The sequence below is a fragment of the Petaurus breviceps genome, unplaced genomic scaffold, assembly GCF_028583685.1.
Source record: "Petaurus breviceps papuanus isolate PSGF00001 unplaced genomic scaffold, PetGlider_PUasm1.0 90823, whole genome shotgun sequence".
In the NCBI taxonomy this organism is placed as follows: domain Eukaryota; kingdom Metazoa; phylum Chordata; class Mammalia; order Diprotodontia; family Petauridae; genus Petaurus; species Petaurus breviceps.
In genome coordinates this window covers 4,534,087-4,545,979 of record NW_027187352.1, presented here as the reverse complement: position 1 = coordinate 4,545,979, position 11,893 = coordinate 4,534,087, and the positions used below count along the sequence as shown (strand labels likewise).

General features: G+C 45.4%; 1 protein-coding gene across 1 annotated transcript in view; it reads left to right on the top strand.

Annotated features, from left to right (window-relative positions):
* Window positions 1-2,259: 2,259 nt before the first annotated feature.
* The window catches only part of ARRB1 (arrestin beta 1), a 54,821-nt gene continuing 45,187 nt past the window's right edge, over window positions 2,260-11,893 (top strand). The window contains exons 1-2 of the mRNA XM_069070769.1: window positions 2,260-2,328; window positions 2,607-2,664. Coding sequence (XP_068926870.1) covers window positions 2,260-2,328; window positions 2,607-2,664 — 127 coding nt within the window. The remainder of the gene's footprint in view (window positions 2,329-2,606; window positions 2,665-11,893) is intronic.

Below are 11,893 nucleotides of genomic sequence, written 5' to 3'. Positions count from 1 at the left end.
CTTCAGGAAGTTGTCCCTTGATACAGTTCATTGATCCACTGACCTCTCCGTTCTAGGTATCAGTGGTGCTCCAGGCATCTGGGCGCCTAGGGATGCTGAAGAGGACTAGGTGTCCTCTGGGGAGGGAGGTGTGTGTGTCACTCAGGAACATGTGATTGGCTCCCTACCTCTCTTGTCTGAGGCAATGGGGAGCCAATTCAAGACATTGTTTGGGGCAAGGAAGGTCCCATGCATAGAAAACTCCAGGAAAGGAAGTGGGCACTAAAGCAGAGAAACAGCAGATCACACAGAATCTGAGAGTTGGAAGCTGCTTCAGTGGCCTTCTAGCCCAGCTGGTGCTGGGAGGGAATCCCCACCACTACACAAGGCTCAGAGCTGGGAGGAAGGGCAGCCCGGCACCCCTTTCCACTCTGGGACCGCTCTAATTGTTAGAAAGGCAAGGCCACACTAGTCTCTGCCACCCATTGTTCCTGGTTCCGCCCACTTGGGCCAAAGGAGTAGATGTAATCCCTCCTTTCCATGACAGCCCTTAAGTGTTCTCGTCTGAGCCTTCTCTTCCTGAGGTGAATTATTCCCAGTTCCTGAATGTCTCCAGAGGTGACATTCTAGAGGTGTGATTCTAGAGGTGGTACAGTCTCCTGTGTAAAATGGGGATGATGAGAGCATCTTCCTCACAGGGTTGTCGTGAGCTCAAATAAGATAACATTTGTAACGTGCTTAGCACCCACCGTGCCTGGCCCATAGCAGGTGTTTTATAGATGCTTATGGACCCAAGAAAACCAGACCTGAGAAATCAGAGGGTTTCCTTTTCTTCTGAATCAGCCTAAGGGGAGACATACCCTTTACCCTCAGGGAACCCCCACATTTGAGAAGGAGACTGAGCATAAAGCAGAAGAGGTAGCCCCAGTGGTGCCGAGAGAAAAGCCTGGGACCAGAGAGAAACTGGGACACCTGAGTGCTTGGCACAGTGCCTGGCCCCTAGAAGGCTATGTTTTCTGATATGAATTGGTGGAAGACCTTGGTCTCATAGAACATAGCAAGTTCTACTGTGCTTTGTGTGCCTGGGGCTTTCCCCAAATATCAGATCATCCCGTGCAAATGAACACAGTCCCACCAGAGAACCTAGGTGCTAGGGCTGCATGTGGGGGTGGGGTATGAATAGAAATGTGCTGCATCAGAGAGGGGTGTGGTCACTCAGTAAGCCTTTAGTAAGCCCCTGCTGTGTACCAGGCCCTGTGCGTAATGCTAAGGTTAAAAAGAAGTGAAACAATCCTTTATCTCAAGAAGTTTACATCCTTTACATAACCCCAATTGCCCTCCAAAAAAGCAAAAAAAAAAAAGTTTACATTCTACAGACAGAAACAACATGTTCATGCAGATATATACAAAGTAGACACAAGGTGATTTTGGTGGGGAAGGCACTAATAGGGGAATCAGGAAAGGCCTCAATCAGTTAATCAATTAACAAACACTTGTTAAAGGCTAGGTACTGTGCCAAGCACCGGGAATAAAAAGACAGTCCCTGCCCCCAGAGAACTTCCATTTTGATGGGGAAAACAATAGGTATGTGGATGGAATGGAGGAAACAAACATTTATTAAGGACTTACTACAGTGTTGGTGATATAATACAAGCAAAAAGAGAGAAGGCCCCTGCCCTAGTAGAAGCTGACACTCTAGTGGGGAAAAGACAACACACCAAAGGAAGCTGAAAGGGTCGGCTGCAGGGTAAAGGCATTGGGGATGGGGGTCCATGGTTTGAAGGCCAGAAAGGGAGAAGCAGGGTTGAGACTAGAATGAAGGCAGACTGGCCTGGGCCCTTCCACAAAATGGAGGCTCCAGAGGGAGCTTGTCAGGGGGAGAAGTGGGAGCTTCCAGAAGGATATTTCAGGCTGAGCAGGCTATAGGAGAGGTAAGCCATTCTAGGGTGAAGATATATTTATAAGTCTATACATATGTATGTGTATGCTTAGATATATAAGCATATAGAGAGAATATATACAATATGAATTCAAGATTGTTAGTGGAGAGAAGGTTCTGGCAGCTTCATGTAGAAGGTTGCACTTCAGTTGAGTCTTGAGGGAAAGCAGGGATTCAGAGAGGGAGGTGAGGAGGGATTGCATTCTTGGCATGGGGGACAGGTGGGAGACAGGGACACGTGGACAGAGCAGTCAGCAGAAGGCCAGTATGCCTGGATTGCAGAATATGAGGAAGAGAGTAATGTCCAAGAAGTCTGGAAACAGAGGTGCAGGTTGGGCTAGATGACCCTTAAGGCCCCTTCTATCTCTGAGAGTGTGGAATTCTTCCTGGTGGTGGGGGAACCAGCCCCGGTGACCTCCTAAAACCATGGACTCTGCAGGGAAATGAAGAATTCTGGGTTGGGAAGAAGTAATGTTCCTTGTCTCCTTTTGTGGGATGGGGATCATCCAGGCCTGGCCTGCAAGATGAATTTGCATTTGTAACTTGGCCGCCAACCCACAAAGTAAAAATTTTATAAGGCCTTTTGACTCTGGGAGCCTCAAGGTTTTGTACGTTGCCAGAAAAAAGAAAAGGTTTCTTTAAGAAATCCAACTCTTCTCTTTCTGCTTACTCCTTCTACTCCCCCTAGGCTTTCTCTTTCCTCATTAGCCCCCGAAAATCTTCAGAAATATGGATCGTGGCTTGTGGTAAGTTTGGCCAGAGAAGTAATTGAATGAATGAATGGGGAAAGAGTGAGAAGGAGGGATTGACAAATTGTTCTTAGTCTTAGATGCCTCAGGGACCATCTAAATCGAGAAAGCTGGCCTTGAAGTGGAGCCCCTTTTCCACAGTTTGCAAGATCCAGTGGAAGCTTTGACCCTTTAAAAATGGGGTCATGCATTGGAAACATCTCTTAGTTATATAGGGACTAAGGTTGTTGGGTAGGCTTCATTATTATTATTATATTTTAATTTAATTTTTCATTATGAAATATAAACTTTTCAATATAGTTTCGTTATTATTCAAGAGGCAATTAGATTTCCTCCTTAATCTCCACCCCTCAATCTCATAGAAGAACCTCTCACCTGGAGGGTGATTTTGGGGACTGGGAATCAGGAGACAAGGCATCTTGTCATAGATAACAAATTCATAGATTTCGAACTAGAAGGTACTACAGAGATCATTTTAGTCCCTCTCCTTTGCTTTACAGATGAGGAAACTGAGGCTGCACCAGGGTGATCTAAATGATTTGTCCATGGCTACACAATTCTGTTCAAACCCAGATCTCTGCTGCCTCTGGTACTTTTTCTGCAAAATACCACCCACATCGATTTTCCAATAGCTAGCCATGTGACCCTTGACCACTTCCGTTGTCTGGTCCTGTCAAAAAGATCCCCTTTAGACCAGACTTTCTATGTACTAAGGACCCTCACAGGTCTGGCATTATAGTGTTTCATTTTTTGTATTTATCTCCAGGGTCTACATGTAGGAGGAGCTTAATAATTTTGCTTATTCATTGATTGATTTTCTAGACTCTCAAGTCCTTCCAGCTCTGATATTCTATGCTCCAAAGATTTTCCTAGCTCTGACATTCTCTGTTCACCCCTGACACTCCCTGTTCTAAGGCTCAGTTCACCCCTGATATTCTGTATTCTAAGGTCCCTCCCAGCTTTCTTACACTGTGCTCCAAGGTCCCTTTCAGCTCTGTCTTGATCTGACCCCTTTAGGTTTCTTTGATTCTGTACCATTCTTCCAGGAGTGCTGCAAGGAAAGCACCTTATTGTAAACCCTAAAGCCCTGCGTAAATGTGAGCGATTATGACTGTCCTGACGATGGGAATGACTATGACGAAGGCAGTGATGTTTTTGCCCTCCTCAAAAACCTCATTGCCTCCAGTCTGGTGTTCAAGGCCCTTCCCACTGTGACCTAACTGATTCTTCCCCTGAATGCTCTCCCTCCACTTCAGTCAATCTGGGATGTTCCTCGACCCCCAGCATGCACCAGAATCCATACTTTCTCCATTGCATTTGCTTGAGGAATTCCCCTGGTCTCAGTTATTTAATCGTCAGGGACTTGCGCAAAGCTAAATTTTGGTGGCGGCCTTTGGCCATGTCTACAGCCAGAGCCCAGATTAGGCCTAAAGAACTTTCTGCCTAAGCAAGAAGTTAGATGCTATGATGGGGGCTTGGATTAGGGATTTTTAAAAAAAGTTTTCATTTGAAGAGAAAGATATTTTCCCCTCTGGATTAGAGTAATGATATAGCTAATATTTTTGGAGTACTTTTTAGTTGTTTAGTCATGTCTGACTCTTAATGACTCCATTTGGGGTATTTTGGCAAAGTTACTGGAGTGGTTTGCCATTTCCTTCATTTTACAGATGAGGAAACTGAGGCAAACAGGGTTAAGTGACTTGCCCCGGGTCACACACAGTAAGTGTCTGAGGCCAGAGTTCAACTTAGAAAGATGAGTCTTCCTGACTCCAGGCTTGGTGCTCTTATCTTCTGTGCTCTGTAACCGCTACCCTACAATACTCAAACTCATGCAGTTAACCTACATCTAGATATATGCCATAGAGTCCTGTGCAGAATCATAGGATTGGATGAAGACACTGGGGATGGTTAGAGGGGATGGGCTGGGGTGGGGCATGGGTGTTGTATTCAAGTCTTACAGGTTGTCCCAGAGAGGACAGTTAGTGCTGCCCAGCCTGGCCCCAGAGAGCAGTGGGCTAAGCCACTGAGAGCCGATTTAGGCTTGATGTGAAGAAAAGCTTTCTGCCCATCAGAGAGCTGTCTTGATGTGGAATGAATGATTCACCTCAGGAGGTCATGGGTTCTCTTTGCTGGAATTCAAGCAGAGGCAAGGTCATAGGAAGATCTTAGTGGGCGTTCCTGCTCAGACAGGGGTTGGTCAAGGTGAAGTCCCTTCTAATTCTGAAATTTTCAGACACTGTGAGGAAAAGATGTGAGCAAAAATACCTTCAACAGATGTTTACTGAACTTCTGCTCTGTGCCAGTCCCTATGTTCAGGGTGGTAGATACCAAAAACTTCATGGTGTTTGTCCTCAGGAAAATTCTATCCCAGTGGTGGACGCCAGCAGCAGGCAGGCTGGGCACCATACTTGAATTCAGAAGATTTCAGGTTGGGGCTAATGCCAGGGTTCCTTAGTTGCATGGTGTCTTAGTGCCTCAATGGAGAGAACGCTGGACTTTGGAGTCAGGAAGACCTATGTTGAAATCCAGCCTCAGACATTTACTGGCTATGTGGCCTTGGTCAAGTCACTTCACTTCTGTCTGCCTCAGTTTCCATATCTATAAAATGGGGGCAATACAATAATATACTAACAGCACCCATCTCCCAGAGTTATTGTGAGGCTCAACTGTGATAGTATCTGTAAAGCTCTTTGAAAACCTTTAAAACACTATAGAAATTAATAGTTTTTTAAATCGTTCTTGTAAAATGGAGATGATTATATGCATGCTGCCCACCTTCTGGAAATGTTGTGAGAAAAGTATTTGAAGACTTTAAAATGCTTTAGCAATATGGCTCCCTCCAAGTCCTGACCTTCTGCCAGAAGCCTATTCCTCTTGCTGTTCATACTGACACCTGTGTGTTGCTTTCTTTGTACATGGTTGCTTGCATGTTTTCTCCCCCCATTGGACCGAGGGACCGTCTTTTAACTTGGTTTGTTTGCATCCTCAGTGATTATCCCCTCTCCTGGCATACAGAAAGTACATAATAAATGATTGTGAAATGACTGGGTTGTTAAGGGGGAGAAGTGACATGTTCGTAGGGAAATTTCAGGATAAGGAATATACCCTCTCAAGGATAGGAAGAGGTAGAGACTGGCTGGAGGCTTCAAGGAAGGCTTCGTGGAAGAGAAGTAGCCCCTAACCTGGGCCTTGATGGGTAGCGAGTCAGCAAATTTGAGACTAGAGAACCTCAATGCAGATCTTGCCTTTGCTACTAGCTTGGTGACCTTGTATAAATCACCTCTTCTCTCTGGGTCTTGGCTTTTTCCTCTATAAAATATGGGAATTATACTTGGGGATCCCCAGGGTTGCTTCTTGCTCTAGACCCTGTAATTGGTCAGAGATTGGGTGTGGTGGTGGGAAAGTAACGAATTGCAGGTGTGGGAAACACCTACCCTGGTCTGGGAAGTGGAAAGGGCCAGATGCGCAGTGGAAATCCAATGAGTTATCCATTTGGTCAGGAACAGAGACCATGAAGGGTTGTGGGGAGTGATATGACAGCATCCCTTGTCAGTGTGAGATCTACAAAGCATCTTTCTCACTACAGTCCTATGGGGTAGGTTTGCAGGAGGATTGTTGTCCCTATTTTACAGATGGGGAAACTGAGGTTCGAAGAAGTCAGCAACAGAGTTGGAATGGTGGTGGAGCCATATTTTGGAGGCCCTTGAGAGACGTGCTGGGGAGTTGGCTTCTTGAGATCCCTTCCTGCCATAGCATTATGGGATATTAGAGATGAAAACAGAAGGTAGATTAGAAGCCCCACTTAGGGTAGAACACATAGACTCTGGCAACTCTGAACAGGGGCCGCTTACAGCTTCCTAGATCAGGCAGAGGGAGCAGAGATACTTACTAACATTTGCATATCATTTTAAGTTTTACAGAGTGCTTTACAAATATCCCAGTTGATCCTCACAACAACCCTGGAAGGTGACCCATGGATGCTATTATTATCTTCATTTTACAGTTGGGGAAACTGAGGCAGTCAGAGGTTATAGTGACTTTGTATGGGTCTTGCTAGCTAACAAGTGTCTGAGGCCGGATTTGAACGCAGGTCTCCCTGACTGGGTCCATTGTTGCCACCTAGCTGCCTATAATATCTGCCCAAACACTTCTAGTGATAGAGTTGCCTCAGTATAGGAACTATCCCACATTCCTATAGAGCTTTATGGTGGTTATCAGAGCTCTTTTCCTCCCTCGGGTCTTGTGATCATCCCGCTAGCTAGGGCAGGAATTCAAAGAATCAGAGAATCTCAGAGCTAGACAGGACCAGTCAGTGCAGGAATCTCTTGGACTCTCCTCTTGGAATCTCCCCAGCAGGGGCTCTCTCCAATCTGAGCTTCGAGACCTCCATTGCTGGGCCATCCATGACCTTATTAGGCTCTTCCCCTTCTCAGAATCTGTCAATGGCCTCCCCATTGCTAACGCAGTGAAGCTTTAACTCCTGACGCTGGCATTCAAGGTTTTTCACAGTCTGCATCCAGCATACCTTCCCAAGCTCATCTCAGAAGACTTCTTGAGGTCCTCAGCATTCTGAGTCCTAGTGAGTTACTTTCTGCCCTATATTGTTTTCACTAATCCTCTGGGGTCTCTGTTCTCCCCGCCTGAGATGGATTTCTCTTTTCTCTCTGCTGTTAAGGATACCTTTCTTCTAGCCTTCGTTCAGATGCCACTCCCTACACTTGTTGGCCGGGAACTGGTACCTTGTTAGTGCAGGACACAGAGCACTAGACTTGGAGTCAGGAAGAACTGAGTTCGAATCCTGCCTCAGAAACCTACTGGCTGTACAGTCCTGGGCAGGCCACATAATTTCTCTTAACCTTAGATTCAGCATCTGTAAAATGGCATAGTCATAGCACCTACCTCCCAGGATTGATGTCAGGATCCAATGAGATGACACATGTAAAGTTTTGCAAACTATAACACTCCATGTAAATGTTCGTTATTGTTGTTGTTGTTAGATGAATCCTTCCCTTATTGATCTCCTGAGTGAAAGGATTCTCTCCTACTCGGATTTCCCTGGATCTCTACTTTACTCTCATCAGATTCCATAGCATGTTGCAGTGGAGAGTGCCTCTGGAGTCAGACGCCATTTCCTACCTGCGTGACCCTGGACAATTCACTCTCCTGCTGTCTGTCTCCGTTTCCTCATCTGTAAACTGAAGGGGTTAGACCTCTGAGGTCCCTTCCAGCCTCCTAAGTCTATGACTGTACCTGGTATCATACTTATCTGTGTATGTGTCATTTTTTTCCCTATTGGAATATAAAGTGGTCCCCTCCTTAGGTCTAGGAACTGTGTGACTTTCCAACTCTCTATCCTCAGTACCATATACATAGCTGGCATTTAATGAGTGAGTGTTGAACTGAATTGAATTCAAAATGCCCATTTTACAGAAGAAGGTACTGAGGTTCAGAGATGGATGGCATTTGTCAAATGACATCAAGTGACCACCTGACCAGGGGTCACAGGCTATGAAGCTAAGGTCTCCATCCATTGCCACTCCCTTCCTCCTCCCTTCTCCCCTTCCTTTCTCTGGCAAAGAGAAAACAGGTCAGGTCTCACCCCTCTCCCAAAGTGGGGCACCCTAGGGGGTTAACACCAATCCCTGTTTGTTCCAGGCAGTGTTTCCAAAGCTACCACCTCCTTCGGATGCCTTCACTATTCTCTCCCTACTGGAGAACTAGGTCAGAATCTAGGGCAACAAGTCCCTGTGTAGAGAAAGAGCCTGGAAGCCCAGGGGTGTCAGAGCCTGTAGTCATGGTCTGGAGTGACCAAGGGATCCTGGGGTAGCAGTGGGGTGGCTCTCTTCTACCCTTGGTCCATCTGTCTGCCCTATTTTTTAGTGGGGTTGGGGTCTGACATGGCAGCTTTCTTGGGAAGAGCACTGCTCTTACACATTTATAGGACTCCTAGTTTCTAGTTCTCGCTCTGCTGCCAATTCCCCAGGTGACCCTTCTAAGCTATGGTTTCCTCTTCTGCAAAAAGGGGTGTGTGTGTTAGACTAACTATCTCTAAAATCTGTGAATCTCAAAACTATAGAAATTGAACTATAGAATTCTCTAGAATTATAGAAGAGTAGAATGCTGGGTCTGGAGTCAGGAAGATTCATCTTCCTGAGTTCAGATCTGGCCTCAGACACTTGTGTGACTCTGGACAAGTTATTTAACCCTGTTTGCCTCAGTTTCCTCATGTGTAAAATGAGTTGGAAAAGGAAATGGCAAACCACTCTAGCATCTTTGCCAAGAAAACCCCAAATGGGGTCACAGCTGAAAAACAACAGAATAACAACAGATTCATAGAACTTTAGAAAATTGGATCCAGAAGCCTTAGAATAATAGAATCCTAGAGGTCTTAAAGGTCACCTCCCACCCCCACGCCCTGGTGTAGAATCTTTTCTACAATTTTCTCTGGGCAGGTTTGTTTGGCTGCTAAGTGACTTACTCAAAGTCACCTAGCTACTAAATGCCAGAGGTTGGGTTTTACCCTGAATCATCCTGGCTTCAAGGCTAGGGTTCTCTCTCCATCCTGTGCCACATTTGTCTCCGTTATTGGGTCAGATAGTAAGGGGACCCTAAGCCCCATTTCCCAGCCTCAGCAGGGAAGGTTCGGGGGGGCCTACACTAGAGACTGCAGTATGAATATAGAAAGGGAGCTTCACTGTGATGGTAATCTATTCATTCACTGTTGACTCTTATAATCACAGAATATCAAAGCTGGGAAGGAATCTGGAAATGCGGTTGTCCCAGATACCTGTGAAGTCCCAGAGGGCTTCTCGCCCAGATCTCCTAACTCCAGCCCTGGACTCTTCCTATTCCAGACTCTTTGATGCCTCTTTTCAATAGAGAGCACACCAGACAGGATCTCTGGCTTCCTCCTAAGCAGAAGGCTGGTTAATGTAGAGTCTAGCCTTCTGCCTTTGGCAGCTGCCTGAAGCCCCTCACTGGCCCAGAGCCAGCCTGGAGCTGTCTCCTAAGGGAATCACATGTTCTTTATTTGTTTTTCACTTTTAGTGACAATCTCACCAGCCTGCCCTGCTGGGGCATCTTCACACCCCAAACAGGATATTAATAAATATTTATGTAGAAATGGAAATACCTAGATTATTCTGGGGGGAGGGGCTATATTTTATCTCTTACATAGAGAACTCCTGATACCCCTGCCCAACTTTGTTCTCATGTGTCGGTGACATGTACACCTTTGTATATCGAGAAGGTACCTATATGTACATGTGTGTATTGTGAGTGAACATACGTGTGTATGTATGTGTATATATGTGCTTTTTGGTGTGTATTGAGCCTGCAGTTTCACTAGTGTAAGGATATGCTGGTGAGGAAACCTAACATAGCAGATTGGCATCGGCTCTGCAATGTGTATAGTGTTATATAAGTGAATCATTATGGTTGATGGAGAGCAAGCCTCATTTGTATGGTAATCGATGGTAATCATTCCGTCCTTTGTTGATCCTTACATTCTGAGAATGTCAGACTCAGAAGGGACTTGGACCATGTAGTCCAGTCACCTCATTTGGCAAATGAAGAAACTGGGGCCAAGAGAAGGTAAGGGGCTTATCCAGGGTCATATAGCCAGTATGTACCTAGGTTTTCCTTACTTCAGATCCAGCTCTCTGCTAAAGGCAATATGTGCTTATGCATAGGAATGATTCCATAGAATTTAGAGCTGGAAATGAACTTTAGAGATTATCTCTTTCAACCCCTCAATTTATGGTTAGGGAACCTGCAGCCCAGGGAGGAAAAGGGGAATGCTCTATTTCAGCAAAGTGGCAGGGTCAGACTCAAACCCAGAACTCTGGACCCAGGTTTCTTCCCTTGTTCTTCCCTTGTGAATTCCGAGACTGCTGAGATTCAGCTCTATTTAACAAGCATTTTCGAGGTCGCCTTGTTTGTGTAAGGTGCAGTAGCATCTAGTGCAACCCTGTCATTTTACAGAGGAGGAAACTGAGGCCCCGAGAGGGAAAGTGGCTTGCCCAGCTTCACACAGCTTGTATCTGGAAGAGCTGGGATTTGAAACCCGCCTTCTGACTCCAGATCCCATGTCCTTGGCAGTATGCCACCTCCATATGGGTATGTTGTACACGCATGCTTATACATGTGTGTGTTGGGGGAGGGGTTGGATGCATGTAAGTGTGCATGTTAGTGTGATGCATGTGGTTGGGCGTTTGCTCGTCCTGGCCCAAGTGTGTCTGAGAAGATTCTGTTTCCAGTTTTGGTTCATCTTACCACTACAACATCTTTTGAGTCTTTCTCTTTCTTCCCACTCACATGGCCAACACCCTCATGCTGGCCTTCATCTCCTCTTGTTTGGATTATTATTATTTTTTCATTTTTATTTTGGAGGCAGTAGGGGTTAAGTGACTTGCCCAAGGTCACACAACCAGTAAGTGTCTGAGGCTGACTCCAGGGCCAGGGCTATATCCACTATGCCACCTAACTGCCCCTTCTTGCTTGTATTATTACAGCAGCTTTTTAATTAGATTCCTGACTTCCTGCCTTTTCTTTCCCCAGTGCACCTTTCACGCAGCTGCCAAAATTATCTGTCTAAAGCACATATTTGGCCATACCTAACCAGTTAGATAGCACAGTGGATAGAGTACAAGACCCGGAGTCTGGAAAATCTGGGTTCAAATCTGTCCTCAGACATTTACTAGCTGTGTGACCTTGGACAGGTAACTTTTCCTCTTAGTGACTCAGTTTAGTCATCTGTAAAATGGGAATAATGATGATGATGATATCTGCCTCCCAGGGTTATTGTCAGGATATAATAAGATAATATTTATCAGGTGCTTTGCAAACTCTAAAGTGCTCTATGTATGTATTTGTATGTATATTCTACTCCTTCATTGTTGTTAGAATTAATTAGTATGCCATTCCAGCTCAGGAACCTATAGTAGCTCCTGCTTACCTCTATAGGATAAAAGATGAGCTCCTCAGCTTCTCATTATATCTCACTCCAGACCACATCTCTAAGCTTATTTCACATTATTCTTAGGATCGTAAGTAGGTTTAGAACTGGAAGGGTCATTAAAAGGCATCAAATTCAACGCTTTATTTATAGATGAGGATACTGAAGTTTAGGGTAAGTGACTTGCCTAGGGTCAGACTCCTAACTAGTGTTTAAGGATTTAAACCCGAGACTTTCTGCCTCTCAAGTCGTGTGCCCTGTGCTCCCTTC